A 20890-nucleotide genomic window follows, 5' to 3' on the forward strand; every position below is an offset into this window, starting at 1 on the left:
GTGTCCTGAGATGTTTCCCATTGGCCTTTGTTAAACCCTTTCTATTGGCTGTTGACCCTTCACCTGATGGTTTTTTCTATGTGACCCTGAACTTGTGATTGGTCCCCTTTTGACCCTCCTGAAAGCCTTATAAACCCCTACCCCACAATAAACTTCCTCTTTCGTCCGTCCCTCCCTGGCGGTCTGTGTGCTCCTTGCGGGGTCGCAGGGCCACGTGCTGGGGCGAGGGGAAGGGCATTCACCTCGCAGGTAATGGGCTAGCAGCCTAAAGCCTGGAGATCTCCCCCATTCCCACTAATCCGTCGATTATATATGGTGGCTTTATGGTAAACCAGGAGCAGCCCAGTGCTGGGCAGTTGGCAGTACTGATTAACCAGTTATATAATGAGTGAAATACCATAGCAAATATCTGGCAGTTACTCTGTACTTTTATTCTAAGAATTAACTCCTGCTCCCCAGTAATTGGTTTTCCCACTTTATTTCTGTGTGCTGCTGTAAAGAAAGGTCTGTGATGCCTTGTGCCTCCTTTAAGCATTTTTACCTCCAAAAGTAAGTACTATGATGGGCAACTCAGAAGTTAGACCTTTCCCATCCTTCTTATCCAAAGGCAAATACTTGATAAAATGCAAAACAATAGAGAATAAAGACCAGTGATGAGATATGTAATAAGGTAATTTTTAATGTGAAAGTTGCATTCAGTGCTCAGACACAGGCTGTTCAAGTTGGACATACATTTTCTGTATACATCACTCAACAGAGGGAGATCTCAGTCTCCTGAACTTCCCTACCAGGACAACATTCACCCTTGGAGCAGCTCTATTCTGCGTCCTCAGATCTCTGCCTCAGAGACTCCTGTGCTGCTCTTCTCCTTGAAGGGCAGGAAACTTTAAGGCAAGAGACATTGTTTTTTCTTCCCCATGCCAGGACAGAATGTGTTTTTCCTAGTTTTCTGACAAAAATCCAATGGCTGTGATGATCATAACAATTATGTTGGAAGAAAAAAAAGCTGATATTTGAAGAAGAGACTCTCCTCCAGCCATCCCCTGCTGTGCTTCCTCCTGGGAGTCATCAGTCCCTGGAACTGAATGAGCTTCCCCATCACTCTGAGCTACCATATGCCTTGTCTCTGTGACACCATTTGTTTTCTTTTACAGTTATTTTCATCCATTGTTAAACATTCCTCTGAGATGACACCTTCTACCTTTATCTGCAGCCAAAACCCACTGCTTGCTCTCTGGGTGGTATATGTCTGCCTCTCTCCTGGATCCAAGAAACTGCAGCTGCATCACTGTGATCTTGTGTCAGCTTTCCCTCTCGCTCTTTCTCCCCTCCAGTCAGAGTTTTCTAGGAAGGCAATGCCCTCGTTCTTCCGAACCATTACCAGTAAAGCCTGTGAGCACTCACCAGTTCAAAAGCTAATGTTGGCTTACCTATGCAAAGCAGGGCTGTTAGTTGAGGAAGGGTAAAATGAAAGCAGGCTGCTAACCCGCCTCTGAACCTGCTCAGATGCGCTTGGACGGAGTAAGTACATCTAACTTATCTGGGTGTTCCTTTGATCCAAAACTGGATCCTTGAGGAGAGCCATTTTTGATCAAACACAGCCTGAAAGAGGAACGCCATCTATGGCCTGACATTTTCTTCAGTGATAATGGCACACACTTCTCCAAACCCAGAGATTTCAGCCTACCAGCTGCCAGTGGCAGTTTGCTGACAGTGGGAAGAAAATCAATTCAGCCATAGCTGCAACCCAGGTACAGCTGCCACAGGTGCCCGCAGACTTCCCTGGAGTACCTGGAAGGGTTTCCTTACATGGCACCAGCACCCCATGTTGTTATGACTTCTCATGTGTAATGCATCCTCTCTTGCCTGCTGCCATGCTGAAGAAACCAGGAGCACAAATGTCCCATACTGAACAGTGTTAAGTTACGTGATTGACAGCTCGTTGCCACGAACAGAGGAACCATGACAGGCAGAGGAACCCCCAGAACCTCACCATAGCTGGCTGAGCCTCTGACAGGGCTGTTCCCAGGACTGTCATGGGGATCCAGTAGTCCCACGGCCAATGACAGAGGCTCCCTGTCAGCTCCCAGATGGAGGGTGTTGCCTGCAGGGCTGGGAGCTCATGGGACAGATGGCTGGAGCCGTGTTTTCTGTCTGCGTTTCACCGATGCCTGTGTGTCTGTGCATCTGTCCGTCTGCAGGACCACATGCTCAGCCTTGCCGCGGGCTGGGCGCGGGTACCCGGAGCCGTGGCAGCCCGGCCTGACGCAGCAATAGCTCTTTTTCACTGTAACACCAAAGCCGCGTTTCTTTCACAGCAATAGGCATCCAAGCCGGCCCCGCAGCAAGCAGCTGCATCGAGAGTGGTACCTGAGCTGGGCTCACTCACACACACGGCTGCTTTAACATGCTGCGCTGCTCCCGTACGTGAATTTTAATTCCCGCGAGCGCTGTGCTGCAGGGATTTACCACCTGGGATCAGCACCAGCCCAGAGAATTTCTGGCACAGACGTGCTCTTTCCAAGAAATGGAAAAGCTCTGCCGTACTTGAGCAGACCTAAAGAAGGTCGTACCAAGCCTGTTCAAAGCCCTTTTTATCCTTTCTCATCTCCAGAAGATGCGAGGGATGCGCTCTAGTGGCTGCTTGGGGGAGAAGGCCTCGCGCTATGGAAGGGGGTAGGCACAGAGGGGATCACGCTGCCCGGACTAAAGTAACATGGCACACGGGAGCACACGGGGCGTGTAAGGCTCAGAGTAACGTTTTTACGGCTGGGCTGAGGCCACGGGAACTTCCAGAACTGTGGAGGGCGGTCCCAGAGATGCTTCACCGAGCACAGTGAGGCAACAGCTTTAGATGAAGAGTTTGGCCCACTTGCAAATGCTAAATCACTGCTGGCTAGAAATGACTTTTAAAATATTTTTAAATTTGGATTAGTTCACATCAAAAAAACATTTAACTTCATAAAAAAGCAAGTGGGTTAGAAAGTAAACCTCAGGGTTCCTTTTAATGCCTGTTCTTTTATGGACAGATGACGCTTCTTGTCGCTCTCCCGGCCGTTCAACAGGGAGAGAAAGAGCACCAAGGCACCGCAGCCCGCAGCAGCACATGGATCTACATGGCCACCCACAGAGACAACAGCCCCCGCCACAATGCAGGAAATTCTCATTCCCCTTGTGCATCTTTTCAGATCATTTGAGGAGAATCATCTAGAGCAGCTGCAGACTCTTCCCAATGTTTTCTACTATTTGGTATCTCATGACAGCTTGAGTATCTCTTCTCCTCCTTTTTTCTTCCAAGCAATGAGGATTTTTCTTTTGTCTCCCTTATCTTTGTATACCACATCGTCCCCTGTGAGGGCAAAACACAGGCTATAGAGAATCCCTCCCTGCCCTAGGCCAGGCCTGTGAGCAGGGCAAGCACTGCCACTTTCACTGCATCTTTTTTGGACACAGCATTCTCAGCTTGCCTCTAACTGGGATGTAATTTGAGTTTGAACACAGATGCCTTGTATCTCTTGGTGCCTGTAGCCAAAAATGGTGAACTTTTAAGATTTAGTTTTTCTGTCTGAGAAGTCAGAAACTGCCTGGAGAACTTGCCTTTCTCTCTCATGACAGCTTGCAGTCCAGATGATGGGAACTTCTGACATATCAAGATGTAGTGATGCGGCAATGCAAGGCACCCCCTTCTTTCCCCTTCAGACATCACACAAACACACCAAATGTCACAGAGGTGGGGACTGCTGGCTTGTGCCTGACTGTGGTTTAAGGGGGTGGAGGGAAGGGACACGACCTAGAGCCACAGACAAGCTCCACCCCACCCTTGGGAAGGCAGGATGGTTTTGGACTGGCTTCCTCACAAACCCAACCAAATCCAAAGGACCTTTTTAACCCCAAGCAACACAAGACAGCACAGCCCACTGGTCCCCTAATTCACTGCTTCTGAATTAAAGGTGTTTCAGCCCCAGACTTTGAGCATGTGTTATAAACTAACAGAAGCAAAGACAACAAGGTGGGTTTTGATGTGCTCATCATTTTTGATGGGGGAGAGACCGAAGAGACCCACTGACTTGATGTTTTAACAGAGAAAGGAAATGGTTTTAGAAAGCAAGTTACCTGTAATCTTTATTTGGATAAGGAAATAAATATGTATTCAACTAGTTTTGATGGTATAATTGTGTGTCATTGCACAAGAATTCATACTTACACTGGAATGTGCACCATTAACTATTAAGTTCCACTTTTCACCCAGAAATACATTCAATGGCTTGGAGAAGAAGGAAAAAAATCCATACAAACAAGGTGTGTCAGAAAGAGGTCAAAAATAAGATTTATTTGCAAATCATTTTGACAATAAACTAGTATCTCTGAGCTGTGCATTTTGGGGACTAGAAGTCAGTTCCTTTGCCCTCTGAGATTTCCATTTGCATGCAATATGGGAATTCAAAACGAAACTTCAAAGTGTCCTTTTTTGCCTTGCTGTGCTGAGTAATTCCTTCCACAGGCACACTACAGGAGAGTCAAAGTCTTTGTAATGAGAAGCTATCACAAGCAACCTTGTCTTAGAAAGAAAACTGTCACATGAGACCTGTTTCACATTTGTTTTACACAGTGTTAAGCACTTCAAGATTCCCACAAGAAGTGCCTGGTGCTGTATGAAAAACACCTCAAACAAGCCAATAAAAAATTCCACCACAAATCCAAAACAAAACCCAAGGCAACCCTAAAACTCACAACTATACTGAAACCTCAAATTTCTTTCTGATGTTAAGAGTGCACAGTGCGTCTTGTTATGACCCAAGTCCCCTCTCTTGGAAGCTAATGAGCTGTGTCTCATGTAAAAAGAAAGAAAAAAAAGTTGAGATTTAATAATGATGACTACTGTATACAAGTGAGCTCAGTACAAAGGCAATCTAAAGTAAGATTTACCTTTGTGCCTGACTGTGTGAATGCAACCTCTAAATTACGGTTAGAGTCACAGCAGCTGAAGAGGAAGACATCTTCAGCATCTTCAGAACATTTCTTCCATTTATGCCTGTGCTTCTCCCTGACCTTGATCTGCCTTTCAAAAAGCCTGGAAATTTCATCTCTGAAGTCACAGTTTGATTTAGATGAGCTCACAAGTGTATTCTGAAAACCCTACATGATTAAGTTCTGAACAGACAAGTTACTGCATCTTGCATTAGGGCAAAGCCCAAAGGTAACACAAGGAAACAAGGTAACTCAGAGAGGAAATCAAAGAATCTGACCCACATCTATTTTCAATACAGTTCTAGAAAATATTAATTTTTATAAAAAAAGAGGGACCTTTTTTCCTGTTTATGAAGCTCAAAACAATCCCAATATTCCGCACTGTAAAAATAATTTCCCCCCCTCTCCCATATATATGTAATAATACAAGAAAAATGTCCAGATATCATTGTTAGCAGTTCAAATAAAGCAATAATGACTGCATTAGATCATTCAAATGTAAATAAACATTGTTTATATATAAATGTATATAAATATGCCCCAAATATCAAAATTGCCTTATAAGGGTAACAACTCTTGGTTGTTCTTTTAAGTATTTACGCAAAGCTGGAGAGAATAATAGTCTTAGAGACATTATTTTATTTTGGGCTAGTTTAGAAAGAGTAAAACAATATTCAACTGGAAGCTCTTCATCATCAGTCCACATGTCATCCCACCATGGGTTCTCCCGATACCTTCTGGGGAACCAAGTCCATTTTTCTGGAATAAATATACTTGGTAATTTCACATCAGCCATTACTGAAATGATCCTGAGAGCAAGGCCCAGAAACTAGGAATCTCTTCAAGCTGAGCACCCTAGCTAACATCAGACTGCCTCCTGCATAAGCTCAAAACTGAGAAAGGGATAATGATTTCAGAATAAATCTCACATTGACAAACACTGCCCTGTCCAACATCTTCAGAGAACAGCAAGAATTTATCATGGGTAAATTTGCAAATCCAGTGGTTATGTTCTCCCATTAGACACCTCCAAGACTTCACTCTTCTAAGCCCTGTGTATCCTTTTATTTCTGGTGTAGTCAAATGTAAAAACTGTTGAGGTTTACTGACATCTGATTTGGGCAACAGTTAAGCTGCAGGTGCCAGCATTCTGCATCAGCCTGTACTCGTTTCAGCCCGCAGAATAAATTTCTTCCCAGTAGCTGGTACAGTGCTGTGTTTTGGATTTATAATGAAAATAATGTTGATAACACACTGATGTTTTAGTGTAAACATGGCTTAGCAACAACTAAATCAGGGACTTTTCAGCTCCTCACCCCACCCCAACAATGAGTGAGCTGGGGTGCATAAGGAGTTGGGAGGGGACAGAGACAGGACAACTGACCCCAGCTGATCAGAGTGTTGTCCCAGACCAGATGGTGCCATGCTCAAAATATTAAACTGCGGGGGAAACAGCGGTCACTGCTCAGGAACTGGCTGGGCATCAGTCAGCAGGTGGTAAGCAATTGCACTCTCCATCACTTGTTTTGTATATTGTAACTCATTTATCATTATTGTTGTTGTTTTCCCTTCTGTTTCTGTCTTATTAAACTGTCTTTGTATCAACACATGAATTTTACTTTTTTTTTTCCCCAACTCTATCCCCCACTCTGCTTTGGGTGGGGGGCAGGCAGTGGTGGGGTGTAAGCAAACAGCTGAGTGGTGTTTAGGTGCTTGCTGTGTTGGAGCCATAACATGGCCCCTAGAATTCATGGGTTTAGCAGTATTTCGCAAGACAAAATTTGACAGATCTCTTTAAGATTCCAAAGTTTGGAAAACTCCTACCCTGAAAGTCCACTATTTGCTGAGGAATTATCATGTTTACTGAGAACGTGAATTAACTCTGAGCATACCATCTTTAATGACAACACTTCAAAAAGACCCCATGCAGTCTCACAAGTTTTGTTCTCTTACACATCCATGTCTGAAACCAAGAAATACTAAGAGGTTTTTTTAGGAGGAGTTTTGTAGAAGTGATCCAGTTTCCAAATGTCATTAAATGTTTTGGCAGAATAATTTTATATGAAATCTGTAATACACTTGATAATGTTTATAATCCAGTGATTACTTACATGAAGTATTATTGCATTTTAAGCGTAAAAATATAAGAGGTTCTATAAAGAAAATTAAAATAGCATTAATCTAATATTGATAGTCATATAAAATAACTCACAATTATGTAAGTTTCCATATTTAATTACACATTTAAAAATAAGTTATAAAAATAATTAAGCTTCTTTAAAACCCCCAAGGTATTTTCTTTTAGGAGTTTTTACTCATATCTACTGATTGTCTAGCATCAGCAACAGCTTCTGGTACTCGAACAGTCATATCATTCATTGATTTCTTCAAGCAGATTTGGCAGCCTAAACGTGATCTGTAGGGAAATATGACATTGTGGTTAGTTCTAGCCCACCAGACATCTAACAGCATTTAACCCCTTATGCCTCCAACATTCAGCCACCCCAAACACATCATGAACTACAAACAGCCACTCTTGTGCATGGTCTTAATCAAGCCCCGCAGCGAACCGCATGTGTCAACACAAGGGTCTGTGTGGCAGTAACAATGATTTATGTTCAGTATCAGAGCTCAGCACACTGGAAAGTCGCTCACCAAGTACTTCCTGCTTACTGAGACAATATGTAATAAGGGTGACCCTTCCATTTTCAGTGGGACACTAACAGGTCAGCCAGGTGCATCTGGCATCTCTGAAGAGAAGAAGGCAAAAAAATCTAAATGAAAGCCTCAGAAAAAGCACAGCTTAACCTCCCTATCCAGGGTCCAATGTTTTCAAACTAAAAAGCTCAAGATTGGGTCATTAAGCCAGAAAAGTAGGAGTGAAAAGACAAGAAACACAGGAAGGAGAAGGATAAAAGGATAAAACACTCAAGGCACTCGAGGAGATGACATCCTTTTTTTTTCTACCTACCATTCATTCTGAACAAAAAAAAGATGTTGCATGCAAGCAATTAAAATCAAAGTATTTAATACAATAACAAAATTCTGCAGACATCAGAAGCCGCTTTTATTGCTGGGATATCTATATTTCAATGTTCATGTCTTTGTACTTAAGTATAGAATATTGAAAACATCAGCAAAGATGGGCAATGTTCTGTAGCACCAGTTCCTGGAAAGACACTAGCTAGCTGACAGCCTATTTCAAAAATCTAAAAGTTACCACTCTCCTGTCCACCCCTCCATATGCATTTATCTGCACCTTTTAAGTCCAAACATCACTTCCTATTGCTCAGTAGCACAAGATCCTCATACTTTTTCACCAACAGTTTTTGATATTACCACAGAGCAACACACACTATACACAAACCTTACTCTTCACTGTGTTTTCCCACATCTTCCACAAACATGCTAATTAATACCTAGTACTTATCACTTTTAGATCACACTGTTGATCACCTATTATTACCAGACAGCCTAATACTTCTACCTTGTTAAAATATAATTTTTCTTAATGAATTACTTATCCTTTACAGGGCCTTTGCTCTTATCCTGTTGCAACTCAAGACTTAGTAAAGTTTTACTAGACCTAAATAAATTACATGAACTGCAAGATCTTTCTTGGCACTCAGTGAGTTATCTGAAGAACTCCCATATCTGCTTCACTCCTCTACAAAAGCTCAGTCGAATTCTTTCCTTACCCATAGTAGACAGTATAGACTATCTATAGACATCTGATTAAAGTGTCCAGTACAGAACTTCAGTGTATTCTTCAGTTTCAATGATCTTTTAAAAGTTGGGTTGCTGCCTTCCCATACCTTTGCAGCAGAAGCAGTTTTAAACCAACCAATTAAGCCTTGCAGACAGTTCAGAAATGCCAGACTGAATTCCTGTAGAGCTCCTGAGTGAATGCTACCTAGCCATTACCATTTGTTACTCATTCTATTTATCTGCTGTAATACTTCCATGGACATATCAGTTTGAGAGAAGATCACAGAATACTCCAGGAAACCTTTTGCAAAGAAACCTTTCAGTGCATGGACATCCCATAACATCTCTAGAGACAAAATAAAAAAAGAAACTTTGCTTTTACGTTATCTTTTTCTATTTTAAGTGCACCTTCTACATCACCCATCAGCTCTTCATGTAGACAAAGCTTCCTGCTTCTGATAGCTTAGAAACAAAAATATTTTTTCTACTTTTTACAAGCTGTTTCTCAGCTTATTTTTTGCTTCAGCATTCTTCTTACACATTTAACTTGCCAGGGTTTGCATTCCCCTTATCTTACTACTTTTAACCATCTCTACTGTTCTGCAGTTAATCAAAACTATTTAATCTTAACCTTTCTAATTAATTCCTCATTTTAAAAAACATGACTTTCATGGCAGTTGCTAGCTGAAACTTCCCCAAATACAGAGTCACTGATAAAAATAAGCTTTTATCCTTGTACCTATGACAGAGCATAGAAGTGCATCTCCATTACACAAATCTGTATCAGCACAGGAGCCCAGGTAACCTGCAGTAAATATCAGTCACTTAAAGCTCCACATTCCAGAAGAGTCATCCTCTCACACATTTGAAAGGTCCCTGGCCATAGGAAGAACACATGATGCTAGGAACACCTAATAGAAGTACCAAACGTGTTCAGAGAGTCTAAAATTTAATTTGGTATGAAGAACTTAGAGAGAAAATAGAAACATTTAAACAAAGAGCTCTGGCTTTTTACTGTTTTTCAGTTCTTCAGTAAAATCTCCTTGCTTTAAACCTTTAAAAGATAGCCAAAGGAAAAAGATTTTTATTAGATCATTTGCCTTCAGAGCTATTTAGGAATTATTTTGGTCCTGAACCTAAAAATTCAGGAAAATTATGGTAGATGGTAAGGGTGAAGTAAATTCACACTTAATAGGCTTATGATCTTTTCAAAACCAAAAATGGGTTTTTGTGAGACAGGAAGAAGAATAAAACAAAAGAAGCTGCAACAAGTCTCTCGTAGTTTAACTTCTTTGCCTTTACAACTTCCCACAGAAGTTCAGATTAGTCTGAAGTGAGAATGTGTATTGTTATATAGAAATGATGAGTATGGGATTCCCATTACTGATACAAGGAGATAGATGAATTAATTCAGAGTGCTTCTTTGCAGAGACATAAAAAACTCTATGCTATACAGGCCAGGTATAAAGCCTCATCATCACTGGAAAGATTCTCAAAAACTTCAATAAGCTGCTCCATTGAAGGATGAAGAAAAGCGTTTATGAAACCTTGTAAGGCACAGCTGCCTACTGTTCATGGGGGCAGGGTTTATGATAAAGGCTACTTGTACACCAGCAGGTAGAACAGCCCACTAGGAATGGGTCTGTGATGAGGATGTGACAACCTAATTACAAGATGTGTGATGGTGGGGGTGATGCAGAACCGAGGGTTACTTTAGACTACCACTAGTCTAATCCTAATGCCTGTCAGCAGTCAGAGCACAGTTCAGGATCAGTTTCTCCCAAAAGGGAATCTGGCTTGTGTGCACCAAGAGTACTTTGAGTCAAAGCATGACAAGTAGGTACACGGACATATGGAACACTGTTTGTGCTAGAGAAGGCTCGGAGGAAGGATCTTAACAATGTACATAAATACCAGAGAGGTTGTAGAGTCTCCATCCTTGGAGATATTCAAAAGCCGTCTGGACATGGTCCTGGGCATCGGATCTAGGTGGCCCTGTTTGAGCAGGGGGTTGGGCCAGATGACCTCAAGAGGTCCCCTCCAACCTCAACCCTTCTTTGATTCTGTGAAAAGAAGATCTGACCAAAACCTAAAACACTAATGTTAACACATTCACTAGCTACAGACTAACAGAGACAGTAAACAGAAGGGAAGAGAAACAAGTACAAGAAAATTCAAACACAGGACAGCAGCAGCAGAGCTTTCGTTGAAGGAATTGGGTTTTCAGTTATACTTTAGTATCTAACATTTCTGCACCAGACACCTCTGAACAAGTACTGGCAACTGACGCTTTTCAGTTACAAAAGCAACACTGACATCTTTTTAGTATGAATTAAGATAGACAATATCTAAACTTAGCAGTCCCATTTTGTGTAACAGAATCCAGCTACTCATTAAAAGCTAATTAAGGTGCTCCAAGAATATTAGACTGCCCCATCTGCAAACCCTTCTCTCCATTCTTTGATGTAGTGAAGTGCTATGTTGCCTTACGTTTCTGTGAGGCCATATGCCAGGTCCAGCATGTCCATCTCTTCATCAGTAATTGCATCTAGTTTCTCAAATATGTGGTCTTCAAATATTAAATGACAAGTTGAACAGGCTAGTGTTCCTTCACATGCACCTAAGGAACAGAATAAATCAAGATGACAGAAAATCCAAGTTTCAAATTGCAGCAGAATTTCAAAAGAAATCCTACATATATAAGTGCTTGTCTCATACAAGAAGTCTCCGTTGATTAGTAAAATTAATGTTTTATATATTCTCACATTCATATACCTACTCTGCATTCAACTGTCAATAGTATTTCTACAGTTCCTATAGCATTAAGATTTACTTAAATATTTTAACTAATTTACAGCATTTAACTAATTCCCTTTCCACCTTTTAAAGAAAGAAAAGTTTTATACTATAAGAATGCAAAAGCAGACAACACTGTCAATCAACACTACTTGATTTATTTCCAAGGCTAATCCTTATCTCTCTTTTTCCCATGGTTTTGAGAAGGTTTCCTCCAGAAGTTTAACAGAAGATACCTGCTACACCAAAAAAAAAATTCCTAAGAAGTACAGGAAGGAGGGAATTTATACTTGGTGTTTCTTCTCACTTAACAGAACACTAATTCACAGTGACAAAAGTAGTCAGGCCAGAGAGATGGTTTTATCTGTGCTAAAGAGGTCTACATGTATTATTATGAGGCAATCCAGTACAAGTCAAGGATCTAATAATTTGCTAGGGTTGAGCAGAACAAGCATCAACAACACCTACATGCTACAGCAATGAGGTCACCACAGGACAGTAAAAGTTTGAACACTAACAAATTTGTCACTGTGTTGGGCTAACACTAAGTTCTTCACATTGCTGAAAAAGAAACATGCAAGTTTAACAGGGCAGGAAAGGCTGAATACTGTGGAGAGTGGGATTGGGGCACACAACAGGCTCCAATTTAAATTGATAGGAGAGAAGCAGGTAACACATTAGCCAATTATCATTTATTTACTCATTTGTAGGGAAGGCAGAACCAAGAATACAGTGACCCCATCACCTTTGTACTCGTAAGGAAATAAGGGAAGCAAGATCACAAGCATAACCACTGCTATGGAAAGAAACAGTGGAATTTATCATCAGACAAGAATTACACACAAAATCACCATGCTGTTACATGCATGCAGTAACAGTATCAACAGCATATATTCAAAGTGAGCATGACACTGTACTAGAATATTTGATTTTTAAAATATATCACATCTTCAAAGACATGTTAAAAAGTAGAGTTCAAATAGAGCGCCAAATACAAAATTTGTCTTGTCAGCAGTCTAAGGATCTTGAACATTGGGAAGGTGAGGGAAGGAGCGAGAGGGGAAGGAAAGAACTGATCAGTCTCCTTTGGACAGTGGAAGGTCTCTCCACAACTGTAAAGCTAGCAGTCATAAACAAATTGAGTGCAGCCAAATCATTCAAGAGTTTTATAAGCCTTTACACAAAGATATTTCTATTATTATTACTGCACATGGGATGCCCCCTAGTGATAAACAAATAGGTAAGATTTATGTTTCACTTTTCCCTCAGTTTTTCTCTAAACAAAGAACACACATTTTTCCTGTGTTATTTCTCCGCCCTAGTATGATGTTTCATTAGTAAGTGGTTATTGAAATGGGACCAGCATATGTTATAATTAAAGATTGCTACAGTATTCCACATTTTTTTTTTCAGTTTGGCTTCTGATTACTGACAGCATCATTTTTTCCCACTTCACCATAATGCCTTAACATGGTTGATATTTACACAGAGAACATTTACTGTAGGATACAGACCAGCCATAAGCCTATGAGTCATTTAGTAAGTGACAGATACAGCTAATTAAACCAGTGCATTAGATGTTTTTAAAAATGTCTCTCTTAAGAGACAATTCTTCTTCCCCAGACGTATGCAGCTCTAGATATAAGAGTTGTCTCAGATATTAAGTGTAAGATTTTAAATCATATCAAAGATTTCATTACTAGCAGTAAAACTTATTTGCACTTAACTAAAACACACCTCAGATTTCAAACTGTGCTATAAGTCTGCTTTTTTTTCCTCCAGTTGCTTCCTATTACATGTTCAGTCCTGAAAATTGTGCTTCCACTTCCTACTTTAGTTCTATTAATTCTTCAGCTCATATTCATATAAATACCTCTCTGGAGGTATTTAATTGTCATTTCCTAATACCACTGGTTTGTATGGGCAGAATCCTACAACTTCAATGGAACTACCTTTGAGCAATGTGGTCTAGTGGAGGGTGTCTATTGGAGGGGGATTGGAACTAAACAAACTTCAAGGTCCCTTCCAACCCAAACCATTTTATGATGCTAACTAAGGAAAGTGCAAAAGTTTGAAGTAACAGGGAGAAGTTACAACTTCCTCCTATTTTGATTTTAAACAGAACTCATACCAAGTTAGAATTTCATGAGGGCTTTGGTCTCTTTTACTCTAGTTCTTTAATAAGAATTAAACTTCTCACTCTTCCCTGCTAACTGACATGGATTTGGTTGTTTATTTGTCTTTGCACTCAAATACTACAAACTGTGTTACAAAAAGCTTGATAATAAATTGAGACAGTATGGCACTACAGAAGTAACCAGACACTTTCAGAAATACACCAGTTTTGTGTTGCCTCCAGAACCTTTCAGCTCAGAAGAGTCTGCAGATGGCATCTTTCAGATTCCACCTTGACAGCACTCTGTTCACATTCCCCTCCTTTAATATTCAAGCCAAGATCACCTCAAATATTTTTTTTTAAAACTTGAACCAAAATATTCTATGCACCTGCAGGAGAAAAAAAAGAGGAGAAAATCCAAGTAAAGTACAGGTAGGTTTTATATAAAAATTCATATTCATTTACGGTTGGACTTGATCTTAATGGTCTTTCCCAACCTAAATGATACTATAGATACTTATGCATAAACTGGAAAGTAATTTCTAGACACTGAATACAGTTTTCAGTGCATCTACTTACCAAAACCATCTATGTCTAGATTATTATCAACAACAACATCCAGCAGTGAATCCCCAGGTTTTCCCTTGGCTGTCAGTTTGTCACCATCGCGATTTATGAAGTGAACAGTTATTTTATCTTCTGAGCTGAAAAAGAAAATTACATACTAGAATTAAAGGATTCTAGACCTTTTTAGAGCTTTGGCATTGATTGAATACTACTAAACTAATAATCACAATCAACTCTAAGAGCTGAGAAATCTAAGTTATTGCCTTTTAAAAGCTGTTACAGGTACAGGCATTTACTGGTGTACATTGAACAAAGACCATGAAAAACAAAAAAAACCAAAACAAACCTTGGTTTGTGTTTTGTCACTAAAAGCTATATGGGATCTTGATGTTTTGCCTTTCACCAAAGAGGATCAGAGCTATTTTATTTTAGGCACAATTTTTAACAAATAAAAGAGTTCATTTTAAATGTTTCTCTCCCCACCTTTCTGTGGACTCTTGCTTTGGATTTATGACATTTTTATTGTTCTCATCATTATCATTTAGCATAAATTGTAAGTTTCCCCGTTTCTGCCTAGAGTTTTAGATATTTTACTTTATTAGTTACAAAATTTACTTCTCCTCTCCTGCCAAAACAGGAAATACTCAAAAAACATTCTGCTGTCTTCAAGCACAGATTCTCTTAGGAGTTCGACTTGTAAATATTAATTCTAGTGAAGTTCAAAGTTTTTACATATTTTCAAGGAAAGAAGGTTTTGTATTTTTCTGCTTTGCTTTTCAGACAATTATTTAAGAAAAAACTCTCTTGCAGTCTGCATAAAAATGTCTTATCCTAAAGCTTTTAATATGAAAAAATTGATTTTTTTTGCATTCTGTATTATATTATTTCACATGCAAATTAAATGAAGGCTTTAAATATACTAATGAAATACAGTTTGTTCCATTTTAAGCAGACTATTTTTTTTCCTACAGTAAGTGAGCAAAACAAGAAAAACTTATTGGATGGACAGTAAGAAAGCCGCCAAGAGATGAGAAAAAAAAATGGAACAACCAAAAGGTAATGCAAAAATTTATGTTTCCATGTGAAATCCATACATAAGAACCACTTATTATTCTTATGCTTCTTATTACCTGTACTCATTTTTAGTAACTGTGGGCCTTGAGTGATTTATCATATGCAAAACACACAAGCCTGAAAATCAAGTCATCCTCTGTAAAACTAACCTGTAGAGCTGAATATTAAAGCAAAAATTTGAAAGTGGCCATGCTGAAACATCAGTGAACAAATTACTTTTGTAACTGGCTGGAAAAGAAAATGTGTTTTCGGCAACAGGAGTCCTAGGTTGTTATGAGAAACAACAAATGTTTGTTGCTGTAGACTTTATATACTTGCCACAACTGTAAGATCAGTTGGCAGCAGTGTGTGCCAAGATGATTCATTATGATGTCATGCTCACTTCTTTTGCTATCATACCTCAGTCCATTCTCCAGAAGGCAGCCACAAGCTATTATTAACAATAAATTAATTCCAAAATAATTGATAATGAAGGATTGACCTTGCTGATCTGCTGATCTGCAATGCATTTGAAGCATGCACTATAATAAAATTCAGACATCTTAAATATACATCTTTACAAAATGTAATTAATGTTGCACAGTCACCTGTGATATCCAAGGACCACCTCCAGCAAACCGTTCTGTGGGAGTTTAAGTCACCACTCTGCTTTTTGTTGTGCTCCTCTGCTATGCTAACACCTCCCACAGCAGAACCAAGGAAACAAGCACCCACTTAGATAAACTAGTACAAAATTCAGCACCTCCACCGGGAGTTTAACACTGGTGGGTTTCGACTGCATCTGGAAAGGGTCACATTCCGAGAGCCAAAGTAAACCACTCACAGCGTAATTTAAAATGGCTTCAAAAAGCCCTTCCAGAGGTCAAAGTACACTCTCCTTTGATGAAATATTTCTGTTAAGATGACAAACACAACCCTGACAGGAGATACAGTGAGAGATGTACTTGCATTTCTGGGCATCCTCAGTACATGGCAAGTACTAAATATTTATTCCAATATCCTAAATATACCCTTTACTCTATTATAGGATGAGATGATCACAAATAACACGGACCAAACAGCAGGATGTGTGTCTGTCCAATAGATCACTGGAACTTTTGTACATGACAAGTCGACTCCCTCCCAGTTTTCAAAACACATTTGAAACTGTCTTCACTCGTGATCACGCTTTAATCTGGTACAACACCACAGTGTCACAAGAACAGTCCTGCCCCCGCTCCTTTGTTCCTTCCCTCTCCAGCGCTCACACTGTCATGTGGTAAACTGGGCCGGGAAAGAAAACTGGTCGAAAGTTGATCCTCATAGGCCAATGGCTACATAGATGTCAGAACTGGCACAGTCAGATCTGACCCTCAGACAAAATTTAACACCGGTTTAGAACAGTCGTGTTCCTGCGACTTTATGATGCGATGACACAATCTAAGCTTTCCGATCAGATTAAACCAATCTCCTTCTGGAGTAAAAATGTGGGTTTGGCTGATCCCCACTTCAGTCAACTCATTTTGCTAATCTGGATGAAAATTAACCATAAAAACAAAGTAGTCCCAGCTGGACCAGACAGCAAAACTGACAAAAGTGCCACTGCCCACAGCAAAAATGAGGAAACAGCAGTGGAGCAATCTTACATTTGCTTCAGCCAGTTGTGGATCTGTACCATGGCTGTGCTCGCCTGATGGGTGTGGCATGCAGCAAGGGGACAAACAGAAATATCACTTCTTCACAACTCAGTGGCATTTGTTGAAGACTGATACAGTAATTAATCTTTCCACAGGACCTAAATCCACCCTGATTGATAACTGAAGCTAAACTTCATTTATTTGTGTAACGTTAGATACAGCCTTCTACAGTCTTGCAGGACTGTAGATATGATTTTCTGCTATTACCACCTTTACCACTTCTCACATAGCCAAAACATTTAATTTAGAAAAATCAGTGAGGCTTTATTGAGTGGTGAAAACACTTTCAGAACCGTGGTGTATGTAATAATCAGACTAGTCAGACATTCAAAACACACTGAGCAAATCTTTTCAATGACTGGGGGATACCATTAGAAAATAAAATTCACACCTGCATGAAACAATACTTAGGCTTTATAAATTTCAAGTAACATAGCCTTTGTCTACCCAGACATTGTTTGCATGAAGAAAAACAACCAAGCAAATACCGACACGATGTGAACTAGTCACAGGCAGTTAATATGAAACATGTGTCAGGCCTATGCAAGTATGAGTAGCCTCAGGATTATCAGGAAGAACAAAACATAGTTTGTGTTATCTGCATGGAGCATAAATATTCCAATTCATTCCCAGATAAACCAGATGAAAAACACAATTAATTTCTTCATATGGTTGCCACAGCACTATCAGCTTTTTTATCAAGCTTCACTATGACACTCTATATTGAGCATACTGCAAATGCACAGAAGAGCACAAGAGAACTGTAAATGCTGTTCATTGTCTCTCCCGTAAATAAAAAGAGTAAATACTGCAAGAATCCCGACAGCTACCTCTTCCTCCTTAAAAGAAGTGTTCTTTTGGATCTCAGATATTACTTCCAAGTTAGGAATCACCTCTTACATTCTTCCAAACAAAACATAAAGGTAACAACTGTAGCCTAGTGTTGCAAGTGGCAAGACCAACTCTGTTATTTCCAGATCTTTTAATAAACAGCAGCAAATCCAACAGCCCTAAACACCTAAAGAGTCTCACAAATGAAACTATTAAACAGGCCTCAATTAAAATACAAAGTTATAAACCTGAACTAATCTCTAAAGCATGCAATAATTATGCTGTGCACCAAAAACATTGTACAGCTATCCAAACTGGTATAAAAGAATTCTGAGATAGCTTCTGTTCACCCCGAAAAGAAAAGGAAGGGTAACAGATAAAAGTGGAACAAAAGAAAACAGAAAATGGAAATCAAAACATAATGCCTGATGCTTCACTGAAACCCTTTGGAACCTCTGCTCACAAGAATCACTTCAGGTAATGTTTTGTATGATGTTTTCACCCTCTAGACACAAATACAGCTGATTTTACATATACAAACAATGACGTATCTTGTTACTGGAATAACACTGGCTGACTATATAAAGGTCAGGAACTGGGGCTCAAATAATACAATGCCCAGAAAAGGCAGGACTAGAGAAAGTAACTCTCACATATATTGAGAAAACAATAATATCCGAAGATTTTCCTTTTCTTCTGATTCATTCAGCCAGGTTATGATACGGAATATATAAACAACACATTTGAAATACTTGCTTGCATAATCTTTTTTGCTGGTGTGCTTGCACAATGTGAATAAATTCCATTTGTATTCAGCCTGTTTGTGAAAGACCTCAGAGATTACAGGTCTACACTACTACAACTACTACTATTACTGCTACATTACTATTAAGTAAGGAAATGTTTTCCCTTCTAAGTATTCTTTTCCCCTCATTTTTACCCTGTTCAATAATTTGAATACCTTTTTAAAAACTGACAGTATTTTGCAAAGGTTTTTTTTTTTTTTTAATTAAAAATCGCAAATCGGGGACTTTAAAATCAACTGATCAGCAGCAGGGTCACTCAGAGAAGAGAGTGACCAGCAACTTACCCATCTCATATGGGAGTCCTAGACTAAAACATTAAGTTTGTCTCTCCATATGAAAAGTATCTGCTGGAACAAAGTCAAAAAGCACCTACAGGAGAGTTTAAAAGCAAACTATTGAAACAGCTTTGATGGTGAGGGCACTATCCCAACCCTCTTGAAACAGAGCAGGGTACACCCCTGATGCTGGGCAAGTGATTGCAGGTCCTGTTCAGAGTCAAGGAAACTTTTCTGACAACCAATTAAACCAGGCTTTTAAAATTTCCGCATTTTAAATACTGAAAATTTGCTACAGACTATGACCTGTCTTCAAATATAAAAACTACAAGCCAGAAGGCTGTGCATAAACAGTTTTTGACTACATGTCACAGAACTACAGTTAAGGACTGCGGAATATTAAACCCGTACAGATGAAATGCACTTTGAAACACCTACTCTTACATACTGGTGAGGACAGGAGGGGTTCTGCATACTCCGATCACAGAATCAATTAGTATGGCAAAGACCTCTGAGATCATAAGAGTCCAACCTGTGACTGAATACCACCATGTCAGCTAGATCATGGCACTGAGTGCCACATCCAGTCTTTATCCTTAGAGAAAGACGCACAAGTGCTCTTCAGTAGTGGAAAACTATACCAAAGGCTGAAGAGACCTTCAGTATTGGGCTCTCTGATATGCGCTGTATTTTTACCACAAGCCTAGTCAAGCTTCCAAAAATGGGGGGAAAAAAAGCAAGCAACTGCACTGCACGAATAAGCAACTTTGCTAAGGTCACAACCTTTTAGAGAACTAGCCTGAGCACCACGAACCCTGGTTTACCGTTCCACAACACCACAAGCCATTCCAACGGGGTTCCAGGTCACACCGACCCCGTGCCTCACCCGGGCCGACCCGCAGCCCCAGCACAGTCCTGCGGGGCACAGGTAGGATCTCCGAGAGCGCTCCGGAGCCACCGCCGGCGGACGGCGAGGGCAGGAGCGGCCGTGAGGGGCGGCGGGGCCGGGGCCCATCCCGGGTCACCGCGGGAAGGTCACCCCGCGCCAGGCCGGCTCGGGCGGCCCGTGCCACGGGCAGCCGCTGGCCCCAGGTGCCCTCAGCGCCGAGGCCCGGCCCGGCACAGCTCCTCTGGGGAGCTCGCCCGGTGCCTCACGGCCGCGACCCTCTTACCTGAGCACCGCCCGGGCAGAGAGGCTGAACGGCCGCGCTGCCCTCACAGAAGCGGCGGCGCTGCCGCAGCCCGGCCTCATCCCGCCCGCCGGCGAGCTGGAGGAGAAGAGCCAGCGGCGTGAGGAGGCGGCGGCGGTGCGGAGGAGCCGTGCCGGCCCCGGGGCGGCCATGGCGGCGGGACGGGAGCGCGGGGCCTCGGCGGCAGCGGGGCGGGGGCAAAGTCCCCCCGCTCGGGCGCGCGGCGGCCCTGCAGCCACTCTCACTGCCGGCTACGGAGCGCGCGGCCCGCCCCGCCCGCGTGACCGCGGGGTTACGCAGAGTGTGCGCAGGGGAGGGGCGGGCCCCACGCACACGGCGCGGAGAGAGGCCGGCGCCGGCCTGCCCGGAACCCTCAGGGCTCGCGGTGATTCCCGGTTCCAGACCTTAACCCTGGTCTGCACGGGAAGGTGGCGACGTGGAACCCAGCGTGTGCTGGCCCCCTGCCCAGTTGTGTCCGTGAGGGATTTCTTGTCATGTCAAGGACAGGGCGCTGCGCGGTCGGTGGCACACACGGTGGAGGTGTCGCCCAAAGAGCCTTCACCACATCTCCAGTGCCCCTGTGGGGGGCCCGACGTGCGGGGGACTAGGCTCCAGCTCCAGGCTGGGCAAGTGGTCGGTGAGACCTGGAACCCCATTGAAACAGCTTATAATATGGAACTCCCAGGGAAGTGGAGCTGGCAGCTGGGAAGACTGAGCTGTCCAACAGGGCTGCCACAGAGAAATTCCCAGTTCCTCATTACTATTTCTTATGACAACAGATCCAGCTCCTAAAACCCGGATGTCAGCAAAAGGACAGCAGCACTATCAGAGAATCTAACAGGAGATGAGCATTCATGGTGAATAGCACAAAGATGAGTGTGTG

At 41.5% G+C, this 20890-nt stretch overlaps 1 protein-coding gene across 1 annotated transcript; it reads right to left on the reverse strand.

The window, feature by feature from the left end:
* Positions 1-5289: 5289 nt before the first annotated feature.
* FDX1 (ferredoxin 1) lies at positions 5290-20162 on the reverse strand. The gene is made up of 4 exons (XM_027653142.1): positions 19990-20162; positions 14168-14292; positions 11167-11296; positions 5290-7384 (listed from the first exon to the last, which is right to left on the reverse strand). Exons 1-4 carry the CDS (start codon positions 20157-20159, stop codon positions 7270-7272), a joined length of 540 nt encoding a protein of 179 aa, XP_027508943.1. The 5' UTR covers positions 20160-20162; the 3' UTR covers positions 5290-7269.
* Between the last annotated feature and the right edge of the window lie 728 nt (positions 20163-20890).

This window comes from Corapipo altera, unplaced genomic scaffold, assembly GCF_003945725.1.
Source record: "Corapipo altera isolate COAL_440 unplaced genomic scaffold, ASM394572v1 0, whole genome shotgun sequence".
Lineage (NCBI taxonomy): Eukaryota > Metazoa > Chordata > Aves > Passeriformes > Pipridae > Corapipo > Corapipo altera.